Here is a 23,357-nt window from a genome sequence, read left to right as displayed (position 1 = left end):
AGGGTACTGGGAAACTGGCGATTGAACCCACCTTCTTTCCTCCTGAGTGCTGGAATTACAAGTGGCTGCCACGTTTACCGTTAGCACAAACAGCAGAAAAATGTGGAGTGTGGGGAGGAGATTGTGACAGGGTGACTTGTCAAGCTACGGGTGGGGTTACTTTGCTGTGCTAATGATAAACGTGGTCATGGGCTTGGCAGCAAGCGTCTACCCACTGAGCCATCTTGCTGGCCCTCTACCTCGATTCTTGATGATTAAAATAGGACTGTGGGGGATGATTGGTGGGGGTTGCCTTTTTCCCAATGCTCGAAAAGTACACTTCATGTTAGAGGGTCTGAGGGCTCCTGACAGGTGCTTGAGGGAGAACTGGATAGCAGCTTGAAGCACTCCAGTGTGGTCTCTTACTGTGTGCTGTTTACAGGAGGAACATCCAAATCCAACAGCATTTCACAAAAAAAAAAAAAAACAAAAAAAACTCTAAATCTGTGTGTTCTGTTGCCTGGAAAGTGAAGTCTGAAGACACTAATGAGGGTGCCGGAAGCTGCAGCTGTCAGTGAGGGAAGCCGTTATTGAAATGAAACTAAATTCAAGCAGCAGCTGATTTTTGATGGAAAGATACTCCTCACTGTTCTGTGGCTGTCTTTCCTCACATGATGCTGCTCCTGCCTTGGCTCTTTTCCACAGTCACTGGTGACTTCTCTTTGCAATGGTGTTGGAATCCTTCCCCGTGTTTTCTTGGCCCGGGGGGATGATGACAAGGTTTTGTAGGGTCTAGCTACCACAATAACAGGACATAGGCCACAGTTTGGCAAAGGCAGCAAGTGCAAAACCAAAACCAAGAGGTAGGCATTGCTGTCCCTGGACTCATTGCTGTGGTAATGTTTCATGAACGTCTTCTAAGCGTACAGCGCTAAGCAGGGTCCCTATTTGGTGCATTCCAGGAAAGGGGATGAATATTCAGTCCTCTGAGCTTATTCCCATGAGCTCTTTGAATGGGCACCTGTTCTTACTGAGGAAATGCTCATCTGCATTCATGCCTAGGGATCTGTTCATTTTCCTTTGTGTGTTATTTGCTGAAGAAATGAGTCTGGTTTTGGCTCTCTTTAGATCATTGTAGTTAGTGTTTGTGTATACATACATACTTATTCTTGTGTGGGTGGGTAGATACATGTGCATATGGAGGTCAGATTTCATGTTGAATATCTTACTTGATAGCTGCTACACCTCATTTATTTTTAAAAAGATTTTGCTGGGCAGTGGTGGCGCACGCCTTTAATCCTAGCACTCAGGAGGCAGAGGATGGCAAACCTATACATATGTGTACCCGCTAAGTGCCTGATGCCCGTGTGATGTAGGAGTGTCTTCTATCTATCTGTTGCTTTCATTGGTTAATTAATAAAGAAAACTGCTTGGCCTGATAGGTCAGAACATAGGTGGGTGGAATAGACAGGACAGAATGCTGGGAAGAAAGGAAGTGAGTCAGACGCCATAACTCTCCTCTCTGAGATGGATGCAGGTTAGAATTTTCCCGGTAAGCCACTATCTCGTGGTGCTACACAGATTATTAAAAATGGGTTAATCAAGATGTGAGAGTTAGGCTTTGCAGACGCCGCTGTCCCCTCTCACCGCTTGCTGCAGCCATGGTCAACCCCACCGTGTTCTTCAACATCGAGGCTGATGGCGAGCCCTTGGGCCGCATCTCCTTCGAGCTGTTTGCAGGCAAAGTTCCAAAGACAGCAGAAAATTTTCATGCTCTGAGCACTGGAGAGAAAGGATTTGGATATAAGGGTTCTTCCTTTCACAGGATTATTCCAGGATTCATGTGCCAGGGTGGTGACTTCACATGCCATAATGGCACTGGCGGCAGATCCATCTACGGAGAAAAATTTGAGGATGAGAACTTCATCCTGAAGCATACAGGTCCTGGCATCTTGTCTATGGCAAATGCTGGACCAAACACAAACGGTTCCCAGTTTTTTATCTGCACCACCAAGACTGAGTGGCTGGATGGCAAACATGTGGTCTTTGGGAAGGTGAAAGAAGGCATGAACATTGTGGAAGCCATGGAGCGTTTTGGGTCCAGGAATGACAAGACCAGCAAGAAGATCACCATTTCCGACTGTGGACAACTCTAATTCTTTTGACTTGCGGGCTTCTTACCCACCAGACCATTCCTTTTATAACTTAGGAGAGCACCCCAGCCCCATCTGCTTGGAGTACCCTGTAATCTCTGCTGTCACTGAAGTTCTTTGGGTTCCATATTTTCCTCATTCCCCTTCAAGTCTAGCTGGATTGCAGAGTTAAGTTTATGATTATGAATAAAAACTAAGTAAGAACTGTAAAAAAAAAAGATGTGAGAGTTAGCCAATAAGAGGCTAGAACTAATGGGCCAGGCAGTGTTTAAATGAATACAGTTTGTGTGTTGTTATTTCTGGGCATAAGCTAGCCAGGAGGCTGGGAGCTGGGCGGCAGGAACGCAGCCTGCTGTTCCTTCAAAAAGCAGGCCTGCTCGCCTCCTCACTACACCCGTGGAGGTCAGAAGAGGGCATCAGATTCCCTGGAACTGGAGTTACAGATGGTTATGAGCTACCATGTGGGTGCTGGGAACCAAAACTTGGTTCACTGCAAGAGCAGAACATTTTTTGAGACAGGGTCTTTTACCAAACTGAGAGTTCACCAAATTGCTAGACTGGCTGGCCAATGAGCCACAGGGATCCTCCTGTTTCCTCCTCTACCACTGGGGTTACAGATGTGTCCTATCATATCTGGCTTCTTTATGTAAGTTCTGGGGATCCAAACTCAGTCCTCAAGCATAAACAGCATTGCCCACTGAGCCATCTCTTCAGCTTCCACTGTAGTTTTTGTAGTCATTGTAAAATATAAACAGCATATGTGTAACTGGCATGTTTGTGAAACCGACCACTGTTTCCAGAAGCTGAAACTGTGTAGACAGCAGCCATGTATTCCCATCCTTGCAGTTGCAGGTAACCTGCTTTCTTCCCTTTCGCATGATTCTGGCCATTCTAGGTACCTCATAGATGGAATTACAGGTTTGTCCTTTTGTGTGGCTCATTTCATTGAGTGTGTTTTGGGGTTCATCCACTATGTGACGTGTACCAGAATTTCATTCCTTATTATATGACTGAATGTTATTAGTTGTGTGGTTTTAATTACAATGTGAGAGAGACATTGTAGCAGAATGTAAATCCGGACACAGAGACGATGGTGGGACACATCCTCTTTGAAGTAGACTACTATGTGGGCACAGACTGGGGAGATGGCCCAGTGGGTTGGATGCTAGCTGTGTTTATTAGTTCTCTCCTGCTGCTGTGATGAAATGCCATGTCCAGAAGAGACTTAAAAAAGAACGTCTATTTGGCTCACAGTTCTGGAGGACTGGAGTCCATAGTGGTGGAGGATACATGTAGGAAGCCGGCTGGTCACACTTCATGTGCACACAGGAAACAGTGAGCAAGCTGGAAGTGAGGCAAGACTACTAGTTGTCAAAGCCTAGTGATGTGCTTCTTACACCAAGGTTCCAGATGTCCTAAGAGTTCCCTAACCAGAATAGTGCCTCAGCTGGGTACCAAGTGTTCAAATATATGAGCCACTAGGGGACATTTTTTTCTTCAAACCACCACACTGTGTTAGTAGGAGGACTCTGGGTTCAATTTCTCAACACCCATATAAAACCTGGGCATGGTAGTGTGTGCCTGTACTCATAGTGCTGGGGAATGAGAAAACAGAATGATAAAGATGACAACCAGTTTTGACCTCTGGACTCCACCTGGGCATGGCCTGCAAGCCTAAAATGCACACCCACTGCACACACATGCACATGCATACCACATCACCACATACACAGACACACATCCCATCACACACCCCTCTCTCTCTCTCTCTTTCTCTCTCTCCTTCTCTCTCTCTCTCTCTCTCTCTCTCTCTCTCTCTCTCTCTCTCTCTCTCGCACGCACGCGCGCGCACACACACACACACACACACACACACACACGCTACTCTCGACTGAAGGAAAGCAATGGTGGGTAGGTGCCTTGTGGTGATGGTATCTGATTATCGTTCCAAATGTTAGAGAGCTGACAGTAAAACAGGTGAAGTGGGTAGCACTGTGAGGCTGTGACGGCTTTAAAAAGGACAGACTCCCAGCCACGAACTATATAGAATCAGGGCTGAGCATTATTGTCAGAAATTCAAAGCTAGGGAGAAAGAGTCTGGTTAGGAATCCAGCAGAAGTCCAATTACTCTGTTTTTTAGATTGTCATGGCTTTCAACTCTCAAGGCATGCTTGGGCATGATAATGTTCTTTCTTCCAAAAAGCCTTTTGCTTGTCTGATATCCAGCCACGCCTTCACAGAGGGAAGGCGGCCGTCTGAGCTGGACCGTGGAGACATGAGTGCGTGTCACAATGTGTGAGGCAGGGGTGATGCTACTGAAGGCATGTTTCCTGCGGCTCTGGCTGAGGCTTCTGTCTTGTCTAACGAGGTGAAAATAACGTAGTTGATAGCATGTGGCAGTCTGCCTTCTATCTTGCGAGGAGCTGTTCCTAGCCTAGCTATTATTTGGACAGCTATTGTTCGTGCATATGTAGACGCTCTGTTGCCTGAGGATATCTGATTTGCTTTTAACTTTTGGACACTATCCCCTCGTTGGAGAAGTTGGAGTGGAGGTAGGCTGGGTCTGAGTTCTTTCCCCCTCTCTCATCTCCTTTTTCTCAGTTTGACACAGCCAACAGTCAGTGCTTGAATACCTAACCTCCCTAAAGCCCCAGACTAAGAAATGACTGAGGCTGCCAACTCCTGTGAGACAAGAGCTAGGGCTTCTCTTCTGCTGACCTCTCTTCCCTTCTGTCGGCCTTCTCTTGCTGCACCGGTGAGCTACAGGTACTGTTTGCGGGAAGGTGACCACACAGGAAGTAAAAAATGAGAGTGGTGACAATTTAAGGAGCACTAGTTCTTCCCAGGGCAGCTATCTGCAGAACATCACCTGGGTCGGCTCTGAGGGAGCAGCCACCCTCGGGATTGGCACGTTGTATGTAGACTTAAGGCCTGAGAAGTCTCTCAGCCAGCAGCCACCAGACAGGTTACTGTGGTAAAGCAGTAATACCCATGCCTAAAGGCAGGGCTTTCTGGGAAGGAAACTTGGCAACAGATCGAGCTGCCATCGGCCCACTCAGATGCTGGTTCTCGAATGGCACCATGTGCGGCCTGCACTGAAGTCAAGCACAGCTTTCCAGCCCTGTCAGCACAGCCTCCTGTCTCTGCCTCCTCCCCCACTCTTCAGGGAGGGGAAGTCCCTTAGCATTTTGCATATTGAGGTACTCAGCAGAACTGTCTGGCATCCTGTTTGTATATAGCAGTTTTAATTCACTCTCTAATAGGTCATTTGGCTTTACCAGCAGTCTTAAACTTGATAATACTTGCATCAGCAGTGAGGTGCAGGCCAGACGTCCAAAAGTGCAACCCTGAGCGATTACTCGCAGGTTTTATGGTCTCCACTCCCTCGCTCTTGTTTGCCACCTCCCTAGGCTGGGCCAGGCTATATATAAACAAACCTCTTGCACATTCCAGCAGAGCCCTGCAGGTGGCTGGGGAACAGAATGACAGGGAAGTCCCTCTTCTCTTGTTGCAAGGAAAGCCTTTCTTGTCAGTAGAGATGGGGATTCTGTCAGTGGCATGAAGCACCTTGGTGTAGTTTGCCTGGGTGAACAGAAAGCAGGAGGGGCATGTTGACAGGGTGAAGGGGTGTGGTCGTCCCTAACATGCACACAGCCTTTTGCACTTGCTCATGGAGGCTCCTGCTGCTAGGATTCACTTCTTCCATGTCCTTGGCCTTGCTCCTTGGCGCTGAGGTGCCCAGGCTTTCTGTGAGAGCATCACGTCCTGTTTTTATCGGCTATTATTAGCTGTTGTTATCGACTCTCACCGCTGATCACTGCAGTCGGGTTTCAGATTAAAAGTAGCCTGGATGCCCAGAGTTAGGGCTGTATTTGAAGATGACTCAAAGATGACAGAACCTTGCCAACAGTAAGACCTTTTATTCTGAAGATGTTACTGCTCCAGTCTTGAGAAGTATTGTGGCTCCGTGTGGACAGATAGTAGCTGTAAAGATTCCTAGTAAACTTTCTTTTTCCCCTTTCAAGGAAACTGGGTTTGTTCGTTCTCTCGTTCATTTGTTTCTGGAACGATCTAATGGAGATTGTTGTCCGGGAGTAATAGTAAGTCAGAGTGTCCTGTAGTTTGGGTCTGGAATGTCCCCCACATTCCTATATGTTAAATTCTTGGTCTTTCAGCTGTGGTGCTATTGAGGAAATAGAGCCTTCAGGAGGTGGGGCTACTTAGAGGAAGTGGGTCATTGGGGTGCACGCTTAGAGAAGGATTTGGGGATCCTGGTCCCTTCTTGACTTCCTTCACTTCCTGGATGCCATGGAGTAAAATTTTCTCTGCCACACAATCAGATGAGGTGCAGTGTGCTGCCACAGGCTCAGCGCATTGAGGCTGCGAGACCTCTGAGACCAAGAGCCAAGTAAGCCTTTCAGCCTTTAAGTTGATTTGTGTCGCAGCAACAGAAAACTGAGTCACACAGCACTCGGAGCTGTAACTTAACATTTTTTTCCTATCGTAGCTATAGGGTGTCTTTATAAAATACCTTTCTGTTTAAAAGTAGTTATGTGTGACAGAGACTAGCCCTATGCTCATTGGTGGGGAAGCATTAAGACCTTGTTTGCCTAAGAACCTTCTAGGTCCTCTTCCGAGGAATTTTTCCATGCAAGGGATCTCACTCAGCCTCCAACACTCCAGGCACTCTGTATCACTGAGCGCCACCCTGAAGAAGTTTCCATGTTCTCTTTTTTGGTGAAGAGGAGTGTCTGTGTGGGAATATGGCTTGCCCTGTGATGAATGACCCTTCTTTCCGCTTCTGATTCTGGCTATGAACTTGGTCAGAAGCACCCAGCAGCCATACCTGGATGCAAGACTGTCTTGAAATGTCTGCTGGGTTTGTTAGCCTGCCGCTTTTAAACTCAGCCTTTGATGAACTTGTAGGACATAGGTTGTTGTTCTTTGCCAGAATGTAGCACAAATGGCTTCCAGTTCCTATTGAAGGTCTTCCTGTCTGACACCTCCTGAGTTCAACCTTGGCTGCTGACTTTTCTACCAGAATTAGCCATAATACTGGGCTTCTAGCATTCTGAGCTTTTTGTACCTGCTTCTTCAAACACTTCCAAATCCACTTGGCTCCCAAACAGTCCCAAAGGTTTCCAAACCACAGTGTGAGTTCCAGAAGAGGACTTTCACTTCTCCGATGTCAACTTTTGGTGTTGGGATTTTTGCTTTTTAATTATCACTTCGGTTCAGTACCTGACAGAAACAACTTGTGGGAGGAATTTATGATTACTCTGATGGTGATGTCATTGGTTCCCAGTTCAGTACTTGGCTTTGTACTCTGGGCCATGGTGAGGCATCATGGCAGCAGAGGCGTGTCACTGAGATGTTCACTTCATGGTGAGCAGGAACCAGAATGAAGCAAGAGGCCAGGGACCACGAATAATGTCTTCCTGTTAGGCCCTATATTCCTGATGCTTCCAGGACCTGCCAAAATGACACCACCAGCTCAGGACTAAGTATTGTAGGGCATTCTGTAGTCAAGCCCTAGCAGCCCCAAAATGAGTGAACGCTTGCCTGTGAGCATATGCATATAGCCGAAAGGTGGGATTTTCTCCCAGGTTGGCATTCTTGGATACAGATTTGTTAATCTACTCCACAGCGTGCACACTGCCTCAGGGTCACAGCCTTCTGCTGGCCAGTATGCTAGGCCTGGTACTAGGAGCTGTTAGTTGATCTCAGAGTTAGTGGTCCTAGCCCGTCTCTGTTTCTTATCTTTTAAGTAAGAATAATTAAGTTCAGCTCTGTTTCTCATCACAACAAGTGTTTAAAGGGTTAATGAGCTGGGATTTGTAAGACTTCTAGATCCTTAGATGAACAGTGTTATTTAACCACAGCAAAGCTTTGTCCTGGAAGTACCCTCCCAAGGAGCTCACCGTGCTGGTCAGGCTGTCTTCAGTTGCCCTTTTACCTGCCATCCCATGTAGGGAGGTGGGTGGGTAAGCGCTGTCATTAAGTATCAGACAGTACCATTACTGTTACTTTTATCTGTAAACAAGGCGATTGTGTAAAAATAGAAGTTGGTAAAACAGTATGAAAGACAAACACTGGGGCAACTTCAGACTAGCATGCATTGGTATTCCTTAGCATGTCCCCTTCACCATGGGCTTCCAAAGTCTAAACACGTGTGAAGATGAGACAGCACCCTTTGTTAGGGAGAGATCAGCACAATCTTAACTGCCCACTCAATCTAACTGTCAACCATCTAGTTGCACCAAGTATAACATAAAGGTTAACTTAACGTATGGGTACCAAGAACTACTTAAATTGTGTAGGCCTTATATGGTGTGTGTTGCCTGCCCGCCTGCCTGCCTTTCTCTCTTTCTTTCTTCCTTCTTTTGTTCCTTCGTTCTTTGCTTCCTTCCTCCCTTTCCTTTCCTTCCCTTCCCTTCCCTTCCCTTCCCTTCCCTTCCCTTCCCTTCCCTTCCCTTCCCTTTCCTTCCTTCCTTCTTCCTTTCTTCCTTCCTTGGTGCTGGGGATTGAACCAGAGTCTCACATATTCTAGGTAAGCTGTTCAACCACTAAGTTACAACCTCAATCCCATCACACACTTTAAATTTCCATTATGAACTTAAAACTGAATTTTCTCTTATTGAAGTCAAGTTATCTAAGTCTGTCCAGCATGAGAGGTATGTTTTCTTAGAAGAGGGATTTTTGGGCCAGCCAGTAAAAGCACTTGCCACAAAAGCCTGATGTTCAGTCCCTGAAACCCACAATGGGAGAGAGCTGGCTCCCATGAGTTATCCTTATCCACTGACCCACACATGGCTTTGGTACAAGCATGCCCTCTCACCCGCCCAGCACACACCCACACAACACTAATAGTAAATAAATTAAACCCTTTTATTTATCATTGTATGTGTGTGTGTATAGATCATGTGGAGGTCAGAGACATTCCTGGGGAGTCAATTCTCTCCTCCCCTTTTCTGTGTTCTAGGGATTGAACCAAGGTGGTCGATTCTAAGCATCAGGTGCCACTACCAGCTGAGCCAGCGCACTCTCCCATAAATAAACTTGGTTTTCAAAAGAGGGATCTTTGAGGACTATGAGCACTGCTTTGTCTGAGACAAAGAAGACAGGAAGCCTGGCAGGTTTGTTGTTCTCTGCTGGGGTCTGGCCTTCTTTAGTTCTGTACCTTGAGGTCACAGAAGTGAGAGGCTCCCTCTCCATCTTCCTCCACTCTGAGATTTCCACTCTCATTTTGCATGCTCTTTGCATCTGGAGTTCTTTCTGGTGTTTGATGGGTATGCCACAAGGCTGAGAGGAAAGAGTTGAAGGTCCAAGACGAATGAATGCCAGGAAAAATGACCACAGTTAGCGCTTCAATCCTGCCATTTGTTTTTCTTCAGTGTATAGCACTACGTTACCAGAAATCAATAACTCCCTCTGTGCTCTCCAGAGGAAACAAACATGTACCAACTAAACATGGTGGACTCCACAGACCATGTGAGCGCGCGGCGGCGGCGGGGGGGGGGGGGGGGGGGGCGCAGCAGGATGCTTGGTTGGGCTTGTTTGTTTTCTGAGACAGGGCTATATGTAGCCCAGACTCATTTCAAACATGTAGTCTCTTACATCTTCTCCCTAGTGCTGGAATACAAGTGTGTGTGTGTGTGTGTGTGTGTGTGTGTGTGTGTGTGTGTGTGTGTGAGAGAGAGAGAGAGAGAGAGAGAGAGAGAGAGAGAGAGAGAGAGAGAGAGAGAGAGAGAGAGAGAGAGAGAATGCTGGCTATCAGGGGATACTGGATTCAATTTTAACTTTTAATTCTCTTTTGGGGAACCCTTTTTGTTTTGTTTGATTTTCGTTTTATCAAGACAGGATTTCTCTGTAGTATCCCTGACTGTTCTGGAACTCACTCTGTAGACCAGGCTAGCATTGGATTCAGAGATCCATGTGCCTCTGCCTCCCAAGTGCTAGGATTAAAGGTGTGTACCAACACTACTCCACTTTACTTTTTTTTTGGAGGGGGGGTGTTGAGATAGGGTCTCGCTTCGTAGTCCTGACTGTCCTGGACTTCAGTCTGTAGACCAGGCTGGTCTTGACCTCACAGAGATCCATTTGCTTCTTCCTCCCAAGTGCTAGGATTAAAGGCATGTGCTACCATACCCATCATGAGTCCTTGGCTTTGATCTTAAACCATTTCATTCCAGTTGCTCTCAATTCCGTCTTTACTTGGTAACAGAAAAGTTCAATTTTCTGGGTTACTTTCATTACATTTGTAATGGAAATTTAAAATAGATGATTGAATTGTGGTCTAGTGCGGTAGTAGAGTGGCTTATCTAGCATATATGAGGTCCTGGGTGTAGTCCCATCGAAAACGCCAAGCATGAGAAAGTGTGCTTGCAACCCCAGTACTGGGGAGGCAGCAACAGGTAGATCCCTGGGGCATTCTGGCCAGTCATTCTAGCCTAGTCTTCAAATCAAAGGTCCTAGTGAGACCAGTTTCAAAAAATGAAAAACTGATGCTGTCTGAGGAACAAAGCAGAGACTGTCTTCTGGCCTGCATATTCACGCACATATATGTGCACATGTACTCACACACCTGCGTCCCCATGCACATGAATACACATTAAAGGATTCTTCCTTCCTTCCTTCCTTCCTTCCTTCCTTCCTTCCTTCCTTCCTTCCTTCCTTCCTTCCTTCCTTCCCTCCTTCCTTCCTTTTTTGTGTCGTTTTAGATAGGGTCTTAGCCTTGGCTGACCCAGAGCTCCCTAGATAGACCAGTCTGGCCTCAGACTCACACATGTTCACCTGCCTGTCTCCCAAGTGCTGGGATTAGACACACGTGCCATGTTGCCCTGCAAGAATTCAGTTTCTTTGAGTGCACAGTGCAGGATAGCAGAATGTACATCCCGGTTTTCATATGCCTCAGACTTAGGAGTTAGATCCTCCCCTTAGACTACCTCGTTCTTCCTTCTTGTTGGCCAGGGAGAGCACAAACACTGACAGTCTTAAATCCCATTTTCAGTTCTTACTACATAATCAGTAGTTTTGCGTAGCTGTCTGTTATGTTCCTCTACAGTAAGTTTTTAAACTCCGGATTCACAGGCGCAGGGCTGTGTGTGTCAGAAAAGTGCACAGAGATGCCGAGCTTCCGAGTCCCAGGGGCAGTTGTTAGGAAACAGGAGGAGGACATTCTTTGACTAGATTTAAATTTTCCCATGAGATCTATTATTTTCTAAACAACAAAATACTCTTCTACCTTAAATTCAAAAGAGAAATTGAGGTTTTGGTTTTTGTTTTTTTTCTGCTGTTTTTGAACTTGTAGTTTAAGCTTTTCTTCTGTCTCCCCTTTTCACTTAGGTAGCTAATTCAATAGAGCAATTTAATTGATTTGTACTTATTTTCACCCAAAATCTAATTAAATTTTTCAGCTGAGCTCCAGTCACCTGACCTATAAACCAGGTTCAGGGAAAGAGATTTCTGTGCAAGCCATGTATTGACTTTTGTCGGCTAGACTCGGCCTTCAAGAGACCTCTTCTTCAGGGAGCTGCCCACAGTGAGGGGTTAAATGGCTCAAATTCTAGAGTCAGCCTTCCTGAGGGGAATCTCAGTTTTATCCCTCACATGATAGGAAAAGATTTCTTCTCTCTCACTAGGTTCTCTTACAAAACTGGAACCCATTTCGACTGGGAATTTCAGAACCAGTAAAAGGACTGTATCCAGCAATGAGGGAGACAGATTGTTGACCAAAAATGGGAGAATTGGAGGATCAACTTACAAATCCACCCCCCCCACACACACACCCCTTATGGACCAGGAGGTTACAGATGTGAGGGAGTAGATACGCCTTCAACAAAAGGCAGATTAATGAGGGAAGCACACACATCCATTTAAGTCGTATGTAACACATGAGCCTCCAGAATGAAGTATATTCTTTTTTTTTTTTTTGGTTTTTTCGAGACAGGGTTTCTCTGTGGCTTTGGAGCCTGTCCTGGAACTAGCTCTGTAGACCAGGCTGGTCTCGAACTCACAGAGATCCGCCTGCCTCTGCCTCCCGAGTGCTGGGATTAAAGGCGTGCGCCACCATCGCCCAGCTTGAAGTATATTCTTAAGCTTGATAAAGAGTAGAAGGTCATGGAGAGATGTAATTGGAGTATAAAAGAGTATGATAGGACTGGACAGTGGTGATGCACACCTTTAATCCCAGCACTCGGGAAGCAGAGGCAGGTGGATCTCTGTGAGTTTGAGGTCAACCTGGTCTACAGAGTAAATTCCAGGACAAAGCTACACAGAGAGACTCTGTCTAAAAAAGAAAAAGAAAAGAAAAAAAGAATTTGATGGGATAGCAGTGAACTGGAAAGACATAATGGAGGACAAAGAGAATTTCCCCCCTCTCAAGAGTTTAATCATTATGCTTAACATTAGTTGGGTTACTGGGGAAAGAGCACATAGGTCTATTACATGCACACATCATGGGAGTCCCAGAAAATATGAAACTCGAAGAGCTTGCACACCCAGAGGGCTGAATAACAACAGTAACTGGTACAAAATCCTCAGGGCCAGGCGAAGGGAAAAGAGACGGCAAGAACTCTGTCCTCAGTTAAGTGCAGGTCAAGTCCAGCAGGCCACCAGTCCCCTAGTTGCCCTCAGAACATGATAAAGTCTGTCTGGGCACAGTGAGGACTTTTAGTCTCTTCCTCTTGGCAATAGGATGTGATTGCAGCATGATGTGAATCCGTGGGACTTGATTCTGACTGAAGGCAAGGGATGAAGAAAAGATAGATAGTGGGGTATGTCTTTAATCTCAGCTCTGGGGAGACAGGGGCAGGTGGGGCTCTGCGAGTCCAAGGCCAGCCTGCTCTACATAAAGAGTGAAGGACAGCTAGGGCTATACCATGAGACCCTGTCTCAAAAACAAGAAACAAAAGACAGAAAGGCAGACACACAGAAAGCTGGGGCTGGACGGGCTGCGCTCTCAGATGAAGAAGCCTCAACATGTAGGAAGCTCAGCATGTTGATTATATAGAGCTGAACAGGAGTTCATATACAGATAAACAGGAGGCAGGGCTTATGGTTGTAGCTTGATTAAGGGGATCTTTGGAGGGGAGTAGTCTTTAGGCTATAAATATCTGGGATTGGAAGGGTTGGGGGAGAAAGGCATAGTAGACATTTTCTGCGTGCACTGTCAATACTCACAATCCCCAGGAAGACTCTGCCTTCTTCTGAGCTGAGGCTGTGGGGTTCTTAACATGGCTGTGCCTATGTCAACACATTCACTCAGGGCTTCCTCTCCTTTCTGCAGTCATGGTCTTCTGAACATGGGCAGTTGCAATGTGTGTCATATCTTCACAAAGAATATTCTTTGTCTCTGACATAGGAAGAGAGTCTCTTCCAGGGAGTATCTTAGAGCCTACTTCAGGGGAAAGGGGCCATAGAAGGCAAGAGAAATGGTCCTGTTCCCATCTTTCTTTAATGTAATGGTCTAGTGCCGTTTGTGGGGTGGCCTGTCCTGAGCCCCACCTTCAGTGTGCCAGTGACCACAGCCTCCCTCCATCTTCACAGTAAGATGAGGGCTCAGTGTAGCTTCTACTTCTTGGGGTTGTGAGGATGCATCATCCAGTCACAGTACCTGCTCAGTAAGTGTTGGCTTTTGCCATCTTTGTTGGTATTGTTGTCACTACTAATGCAGGTTATGTTCACCTTCATCTTTTAGCGTATTGGTGTCAGGATACTCTTTTAAAAGTCTCTTGTTATGATAAGTGTGAGCTCATAAAAATTTAAATTGATAAGTGAGCACCATCATAAAGTCAAAAGAAAAAAGTGACAACTTCTTATAAACAAATTACGAAGGCATACTTGTAATTCATGACAAAGGGTCGTTTCCCTGATGTGTGAAGACTTCACAGTTCGGTAAAGAGTGGATGACTGTGAGGCCTTTTATTGTGACATGCTTGTGCTTCAGTGTGGTGTCTCATGCATAATCACAACCGTCAGGAGACTGAGAAGGACCTGACACGACATAGCTGGAGGTATAGCCACGGTTACAGACGGCTGTGTAGAATATGCCCGTGTATGCCTGTGTGCAGTGTGCAGGTGCCTGAGGAGGCCAGGTAGAAGTGGCTCCCTCTCAGCAATGCTCTGACACCCTCCTGTGCCTGCCTGCTCTGATTTCCGCGTGCATCTTCTCCACACCCAGAGTGTCTCTCTGTCCCTCCCCCTGCTGCGTCCCATCTGCTTCAGCCTTCCCATGGCTGCTGTTTCAGCTGAGATGACCTTCTGCTCCCGGGCTGATATCCCCGAGAAGTACTTTGACAGCCTCCTCAGTGCTTTCCTCTGGCTAGCAGGAAGTCTAACTTGTGAACCTGACCCCAGGGCCTCTGTAACCTAGTCTTCCCTCCTAATTTTCTTGCTGTAACTTTCAGGACCCCTACCATCATCTAACTGCCTGGCCCTGCTCACCATGCTGATTTCTGCCTCTGAGCCCCATACCCTGTCTTGTACATGTTCTGGTCTCCACCAGGTGACTTTGCCTCCATTGAGACTGACAGCCCAGTGTTTCCTCAGGCACCATTGCATTTCTGAGGCCAGAATATCTGACAGGGTCATTTAAGGTCAGAAAGGTTTTTGTTGGCTGCAGTTTCAGAGAGTGACAGTCACCATATTGGTGCAAGCATGGTGGTATTTATGGCTGTAGGAATGTGGGGTGGAGCGTCTTCATATCACAGACCAGAAAGCTGAGTGACCAAAACTAGAAGCTAGGCTGCAGCCTTCAAAGGCCCACTCTGCTCAGCAGTTCTGCCAGCCAGACCCTGGCTCCTGTTGGCAGCAGGTCTTCCAGAATGTGCCACCAGCTGGGAAGCATTATTCAAAAACATGCTTTTGGAGTTGTGTGTTGTAGATTCAGAGATAACAATGTGTGTTCTCTCATACATTTAACATTTGCTGTAGAGTTTTTTGTTTGTTTGTTTTTGCTTTTATATATATTATTTTTGTATTTGTGTTGTTCAGACAGGAACTCACCCTGTTGCCTAGGCTAGCCTCAAATTTTCAATCCTCCAGACCCAGACTCCTGAGTACTAGGATTACAGGCATTCCCCGCATCCTGACTTCAGGTAGATGTTTTCATTGAAGTAGAGAATGTATATCTACATGCACATGAAAACATGTTCAGATCTGGAGGAAAGAAGACAGGGACTTTGCGTAAGATCACAGCCACAGCCTCCACATTCCTTTCTTCTGATCTGCTTCCTGGCTCCTAAGACTTGGGAGACAGAGCCCTGCCATGTGTGTCTGCATAAGAATGTCCATCATCAGTGCTGAGTGATACCCCACGTCAGGAACTGAGCCAAGAGCAGAATCCAGTTCCAGTAGACAAGAAACAGAGCAAAAGCCGACAGTCTGTAAGTTTCCGTTACCAACTAGGTTCTTTCTTGACAGCCAATTAGAATTGAGATATGCTTCCCACTTCCAGCTTAATTAGAGGTAATACAATTTTTGTTAAGTCCTCTTCAGGGATTTCTTGATGGTAACATATAAATTAATTCCAGCCTACACATGACATGTCATCTTTTTCTCCCTCCGTGAACTTGTAGGCACAGGGAGAGATCTATAGCCTGAATTTTTGTTGTCATTTTGCCCATCAAATATTTGTTGGTCCCCTATAGACTACTAGACACTGTTACAGAATATAATGTGGCTCATTTCCTCCTTCCACAAGGCTTATATTCTGATGAGTCACTAGAAATAATTGATAGACTAACAGCAAGGCTTCTCGCTAAAAATATAACAGTGACTAAGAGTAAAATAACTGAGAAATTGCTGCAGAGTCATCTGTTCCGAAGTCCTTACAAGCATTCAGAAAGAACAGGAACATGGAGGTAGGAAAGGCTATACAGGTTAGCCTGAGCTAGAGATTTCTATGTTGGAAATCCTTTTGAGGGGATGTTACCAAAAAGCGTGAGAGAAGGCAGAAACTTAAGAAAGAAAAATGAGTGTAAAATGCAGAGTAGAGAGATTTTAGAAGCGTCATAAGAGACTCCTGATTCTCAGTAACAGTTTGCAATTTAGAAGGCATTTTTGCTTGTATGTCTTACTGAATCTCTGCCCGTTGTGATCATTTATCCCATATGGGTTGGTGCAATGAGTGGTGTTAATGCAACCTTTTCTTCCCAGCCTGCTCTGGCCTAATAAAGTGTAAGACTTTCCGCTCCTTCTTCTCCTGATCTTCTTAAGTACTTCACTGAAATCGCATCTAGCTGACTTCATTACCACCATGTTCACTGTTTGCATTCATCAACCTGAATATAGTGAGGATTCTCCTGGGCAGATCATGTCTCTGGGGGGTTCTGCACGAGGAAAAGCACAGTCGTAGGTGGGTCACTTCCAGCTTCATGCTGCGATGCCTTCTTTACTTGGGACTGTGGACACAGATGAGGTAGAGGACACAAAGACCACCAGTCCTTCCACAGTAAGGATGTAAGCACCCTTGTTGGCTTTGTTTTGTCCCTCCTCTTGCCTCTTGGTTATTATGTATTTTCTGTGCCCAGAGTGCTTCAGTTTGCAAAGCTGTAAATCTGTCAGTCTTGTTTATGTGGTTTTCACTTCAAATTAATGTTCGACAAAGGGATTAGCAGATAACTATTTCAGCCTGAATTTCTGTTCAAGGAGAGTGGATATGGTTTGCACAGGCTGCCTGAGCTAGGAAGCAGAGTTAATTGTGTAGTCAGCACTGGAGAGAGCTGGTCTCATTTCAGAAAGACAAGACAGTGCAGCTTACAGCCTCCACAGAGATCTTTGGGGTCAAACTGATGTCGTGTTGAAGAATCAATATTTACTGGACTATGTAAAGTTAGCTTTTAATGAACCTCAAACATCTTTCTAGGTCACTAATTGCAGGAAGAAGAAAGGTGGCAATGTCTGGAGTTCATGGGTGTGGGAGCTGATTTAAAGTCAGTGAAGAGATAGTTGCCAGAGTGCCAAGCATCCTTCCACCCTTAGATTCTTTTCAGCATTTTTAGGTGCTTGCATTGAAAGGTTGCTTGGAGGTGGAGCACAGGCAGAGAGAAATCCTGATTACAAACCCCAGAACCAAAAAAAAAAAAAAAAATAGGGAGAAAGGGAGGATTTCTTGGGTTATTTCTGACTGTAAACAGAGCAATTCTTGCTTCCTGGCAGAAGGTCAGATACTCCTCACATCCCAGGACTTTCCAGGCCTGACCTTGCTCAGCTTCTGAGATTAGATTGGGTGTGTTCAGGGTGGTACAGCCACAGACTCCTCTTTGGCTGCCCTTCCTCGGTTCCCTGGGATGAATTCCAGTGGCATTTCAGGTTCCGCCTTCTGAATGTATCTTCACAAGGTCAGGTCCTTCCCTCCCCCTGATGCTCTTGAAAGCACTCAGAATGGAAGAGTGCAGTATGGAACATTTCCTGGAGGATGCTGGCCTGAATCCCCATCTAATTAAAGGGCCTTCATAAGCATCCAGCTTCCTCTGGTGGTAGTGCGCGCTTGAGTATTGAGTGCCTCTTACTGAGTTGTCCCCATCATGTGTGCAGCACTGAGCTTCATCTTCTGCTTGTGCTGTCAGTGCTCCTAGTAAAAGCTGTTGACAAGGTAGAGGAATGTGCTCTGTGGACTTTTATGTTGCCCTAAGAAAATTCAGTACTAACGGGTCTTGGTTAGTCACTGAGTCAAAAGCATTTTGCCAAGCCCTGTGAGTCTGATTGCATCCCCAGCATGTTTTTTACAAATTCTTGGTCATCTCTGCTCAGTAGACCCATCTCGGCTCTGACTTTGCAGCTCTCCTTTCTAGTGTATTTTCTCAGGGGAGACTTCAGGATTAATGAGAAGAAGAGCCGGCTGTTCCTTCTCACTCCACCCCCATCCCTCCTCTCTAGGATCATTATTCAGAATAAACACTGAGGAGAGAAACATGCAGGGAAAGGTTGGAATTGCCGTGTTTGAAGGCAGATGGGATAGTGAGCATTCGCATTTCCAGCTCCTCTGAATTCTTCCTTTGCAGACATTCGAGAACTTCTACTTTGGTTCCCTGAAGCTCAATTCTATTCACATCTCCCAGAGGTTCACAGTGGACAGCTTTGGGAACTATGCCTCCTGCGGACAGGTTGACTTCTCCTGAACTGGGTATGGAAAACTCTAGAAATGGAATGTCTTCCTAAGTTGGTAAAGAAGGGCTTCATCTCAGTCCCTGGGGGGTGGGGGGTGGGGAGTGGGGTGGGAGTTTGGAGGATCTGCTGGTACATGTTTTGTCAGCTCGGTACAAGCTTTAGTTATCTGGGAAGAGGGAACTTCAGTGCCGGGAATGCATCTATGAGATTGGTCTGTGGCAGGCCTGTGGGGCATTTTCTTGATTAATGATTGATGTGGGAGGGTCCGGCCCACTGCAAGTGGGCAGGTGGTCCAAGGGTGTTTAAGAAAGCAGGGCAAGTAAGCCATGAGGAACAAGCCAGTAAGCCAAGCCTTTCCTACCCAAGTTAGTTTTGGTCATGGTCTTCATCTCAGCAATAGAAAACAAGAGTGAGGCAGATGCTGATTGTCCTGAGTGGCCCCCTCCAAATTCCCAACTCCATGTTGCCTTTGATGGTTGTCCACAGTCGTGCCATGTCTGCCAAGATGCTTGTGGGTACAAGGAGAGCTTGAGCCATTAAACCTTTGACTTGTTCTATTTTGTATGTTAGGAAAAACTATAAACAATGTAAAATTTATTATCTTGGCCATCTTAAGTATAAGATTTGGTTTATTAAATACATATGTGACATTGTACTGTCGTTACCATCATCCATAACTTTTCATTTTCTAAAACTTGTAACTGTACCTTTAAGTGGTTTCCTCATTTGTTCCCTCCAACCCCTGGCAACCGTTTAACTTTCTGTCCATGATTGTGATAGCTGAATACCTCATGTAAGTAGAAGCACACAGTGTTTGTCCTAGCATAACGTCCTCAGAATTCACCGTGTCATATCTTGTGACAGTTCTGCCTTCCTTTTTAAGGATGAACAATATTCCATTGTATGCGTACCGCATTTTGTTTACCCATCCATCCACAGCTGACCCTTAGGTTGCTTCCACATCTTGGCTACTGTGGATGGAGCTGGTTCAGACCTGGGTGCACAGACGTCCCTTCCACACCCCGCTTCATTCCCTCACTAGTCAGAGACTTTAGTAGCAGTTATGATTACATTTGTGTTCCTTGATTCCTTTATTTTCATCCTAAAATTAATTTCTAAAAATATTATTTTGGGGTGCTGGAGATATACGTCAGCTGGTAGAGTGCTTGGCTAGCTTTCACAAAACTGTGGGTTAGGTGCCAGCACCATATATATCAGTGTGTAGTGGCCCATGCCTGTAGTCTCAGCACTTGGGAGGAGGAGGATCAGAAGTTCAAAGTCATCCTTGGCTACGTAGAGTTCAGGGCCTGTCTGGGATATTTGAGACCAAGCCCCCCTCCCCGCAACAGCAGCAGTAGCAGAGCAGCAACAACAACACAAACCCGTAGGAATTGGAGTCCTGGACCAGTGATTAAGAGCACTGGCTGTTCTTCTAGAGCACATGACACCCACTTCCAGATTACCAGTACCCACATAGAGACTTACAACCATCTGTAACTCCACTTCTAGGGGATCCAGTGCCCTCTTCGGGCCTCCATTGACACCAGACATTTAAATGGTACCCACACATATATGCAAGCAAAACACCCATACACATAAAATAAAAATAAATATTAAAACAAGCAAGCAACAAATTTGTTAGAATCCTGCTCTGCCACATCTCACGTCACCCTCCCACATCCCCAATGGAGTTGTGATAGCTCTTTTCCGTTTCCTCCTCAGGAGAAGAGCAGAGAACCGTGGCTGCAGCATCGGGAGCCTAGAAGTCTGGAGGCAGCAGGCACTCCGGCCTCCAGCTGACCAGCAGAGAAGGGAGCTGCAATCCACACTTCTCCCCTCTGACCCTCGCTTCTCCTCCTCCTTGTTTTCTTTCTTGTTCTTCGTTCCTTATCCTCAAGACCCCTCCTTTCTGTGAAGTCTGTTACTGAGCTCTGTGTCAAGATCACCATGCTGTGGAGATTGGCTTCTCTATGGGGTGGGACAGAACATCCACAAATAAATGATATTCCCAAGTTGCCGTATTCTCTTTAATATGTCAGACAGCCATGGTCTATGGCCATTGTCACTGTGTTGGGCTACAGGCTTCAGTACTTACTGACTTAGCTGTTTTGTTTATCAAGGACTCACTTGTTTGTGCACCAAGGTCCGGTTTCCCAAAAGGCTTCCACTTTGTTCTAGTGATAGTCAGTTTATATCTCTCCTCAGGGTGCTGCACAGCGCATGACTTGACTGACCCCACTTGCCTCCCCAGCGCGCAGCTCCCCAGCTGTCAGGTAGCCTTTGTCCACTTGGCTGCAGATACCATCTCTTAGGTGTCAGGGATTAATGACTTACCCTTGTAGGAACCCGTAAGAGTTTGGTTTTGGAAATTGCAGTGTGTTATATGTCAGATACTTCATTCTTAACAGAACTAGGAATTCCGTTATCAAAGCTCAGGGTTCCCGCCCCTACACTTGTAAGCAGAGACTGTATTGTTTGCTGATTTCTCAGGTGAGGAGGGGAGTTTTCCAGAGGCGGAATGCATTGATGGCAGGAAGTCGATCAATGGGATGCATGTGCAGACTCTCATCTTCTGTAGTATCTTGTATATTAATGGGATTTTTAAAAAGCTACTTTTCGTTTTTTAAAATAATGTTTCTATGTAGCCCTGGCCGGCTGGCCTGGAACTTGGTATGTAGACCAAGCTTGCCTTAAACTAGTAGAAATCCTTTTGCCCCTGTCTTCCAAGTGTTGGAATTAAAGCCATGCCCACTACACCTGGCCAAATTTGAGGAAAAAAAAAATTTATGAGCAGTAATAGCCAATATTAACAGAACACACCCTCTTATTATTTATTTGCAGTTGACTCAGCCTTCAAGCAATCCTCCAGACTCGGTGTTATTATTATCCCTGTTTTTCAAATTGAGGAGTAACAAGAGTAAGAAATCTAGAGCTAGAGAAATGGTTCAGTGGCCAAGAGTGCTTGCTGTTCTTGCACAGGACCTGACTTTGGTTTCTAGCACACCTGTCGGGTAGCTCCCAACTGCCTGTAACTCCTGCTCCAGGAGATACAGTGCCCTCTTCCGGCTTCTTACACATGTCTCACAGACACGCCCACACAGACACACATACACACATTTAAAAAATACACAATTTTTAAAAAATAATTAATTATATTATGTTTACAATAGTCTGTCTGTGTGTATGCCTGTAGGCCAGAAGGGGGCACCAGAGATGGTTGTGAGCCACCATGTGGTTTCTGAGAATTGAACTCAGGACCTTTGGAAGAGCAGGCAATGCTCTTAACCTCTGAGCCATCTTCCCAGCCCCTTACATAAATTTTTTTAAAAGATTTAAAATTTTACCTGAGACCTTTGGTCTCCAAGTATAGTTTTTGGACTGCCAGAAATCCCCAAGAATCTTCTAGGAGAAGTTTGTGAGATCCAGACTAGTTTTATAAAAGTAACAAGGTGGTTTTTTGCCTTTTTACTCTCCAAGACACTTTTAATACAATGATGTCACTCTGGTAGTTAAATGTAGTGTATACTTGTTGTGTGTTTTGTGTTCTCTGGGCTATTAAAAGTCATTATGAGGGCTCGACAGTTAAGAGCACGTGCTGTTCTTCCAGAGGTCGAGTTCAATTCCCATCAACCATATGGCGGTTCACAACCATCTATAATAGGATCAGTGCCCTCTTCCGGCCTGCACAGCATGCCACTTTTTCCCCAAATTGGGAGGGTTTTATGATTCTCATCGTGTGTTTTTAGAGGTTAACTAACTCATTTTGTCCTCAGTCCTTCTGGACTCTTACTAGTGATTTTCTTTCCCACTTGTTATTAGGATCGTGTCCTGCCCAGACCTCGTACCTCCATGTTACTGTTTTTGGAGACAGGGCCTTTAAAGAGGCAGTTAAGTGAAAATGAGGCCATTAGAGTGGATCCAAGTCCCTCTGGCCTGGAGTCCTTAAGAGGAATTTGGGATCACTCATGAAGACACAGGACTAGCACTCACCCAGAGGAAGGAACCATGAAGACCCCGTGAGAAGGTGGTAATCTACCAGCCAAGAACAGTGGCCTCTGGAGAGACCAAACCCCAACACTTTGATCTTGAACTTCTGGCCTCAGGAACTGTGAGAATAAACTGGCTCTATGAACGCCTTTGGTCTGTGGCTCTTTGTTATGGCAGTTCTCACAGACAGCTGCGAGGGCACAGGCTCACAGGCTACCTGTCTTCCTTTGAACCAGACATTAAAGGGATGTGTAAAAATAGAAAACAATGCCACTTTCTCTCCCCGAATTGGGAGGGATTTGTGTTTCTCATATAATGCATTATTGTTCTGTTAATATGAAAGTTTAAAGTGTATTGTTGAGATTTTAATTTTGTTTTCAAATATACTAATGTGTATTTCACACAAACGGAAGTTCTTGAAAGTCCTCAGTAGTACTTTGGTGCACAAGGCGCCTGAGACCAGAAAGTTAAACACTGCTGCTGTGCTGTCTTCCCTATGGGGTCATTCGATGAGAGTGCTGTGGTTTGGAAGCTCCTCCCACAAGGTTAAAAGCTTAGTCACTAATTGGCGGCATTATTAAGTGGAAGTGGAACATTGCGGAGTGAGTGAGTCCTTGTGGAAGGAAGCTGGACCATTTGGGGGAAGTGACCTTAAAGGGGTTAGTGGAGTCCCAGCCTCTGTTTTCTCTTTGCTTTCCAGTCACCACGAGATGAGCAGGCTCCCTCTGCCCTTCTTGCTGCAATGCTGCCACCAAACCAAAGAAGCAGGGCCGTCCAAAAGCACATGACACAGTAAACATGTTAGAAGTTCTCTCAGGTGCTTTGTGACAGTGACACAAAGCGAAAAGGCACAAGGACCATTTGGGGAGTGTTTGCAGCACCGGGAGTCTGGCCTGCATCCCCAGCCCATGAAGCATAAACCAGATGAGCTCTTCCCATCCATAGTCATCTTTCAATAGGTAGAGATCTGCATCAGTTTTTATGTCTCTATAGTAGTTTTTCTAGATAGGTGTTTTGTTTGACTCTCGCTGTGTTACCCAGGCAGGACTTAAATTCCCTGTGCTGAAGTGACCCTCCTGTTTCTGCCTCCCAAATTCTGCAACTACAGATGCACACTGCTGGGACTAG

The 23,357-nt window shown here is 45.8% G+C and overlaps 1 protein-coding gene and 1 pseudogene across 8 annotated transcripts in view; both read left to right on the top strand.

The window, feature by feature from the left end:
• Nucleotides 1–20,254, top strand: part of Ascc1 (activating signal cointegrator 1 complex subunit 1) — an 89,495-nt gene extending 69,241 nt beyond the window's left edge. For all 8 annotated transcript variants that reach the window (XM_075980201.1, XM_075980200.1, XM_075980199.1 and 5 more), the window contains 2 exons: nucleotides 18,137–18,258; nucleotides 19,965–20,254. In XM_075980201.1, coding sequence (XP_075836316.1) covers nucleotides 18,137–18,253 — 117 coding nt within the window. In that variant the 3' untranslated portion in view covers nucleotides 18,254–18,258; nucleotides 19,965–20,254. The remainder of the gene's footprint in view (nucleotides 1–18,136; nucleotides 18,259–19,964) is intronic.
• LOC142853676 (peptidyl-prolyl cis-trans isomerase A pseudogene) lies at nucleotides 1,610–2,350 on the top strand (annotated as a pseudogene).
• Nucleotides 20,255–23,357: the final 3,103 nt, after the last annotated feature.

This window comes from Microtus pennsylvanicus, chromosome 7 (genome assembly GCF_037038515.1).
Source record: "Microtus pennsylvanicus isolate mMicPen1 chromosome 7, mMicPen1.hap1, whole genome shotgun sequence".
Classification (NCBI taxonomy): domain Eukaryota; kingdom Metazoa; phylum Chordata; class Mammalia; order Rodentia; family Cricetidae; genus Microtus; species Microtus pennsylvanicus.
Note: the sequence above shows the minus strand (reverse complement) of the source record. Positions and strands in the feature narration are given on the sequence as shown.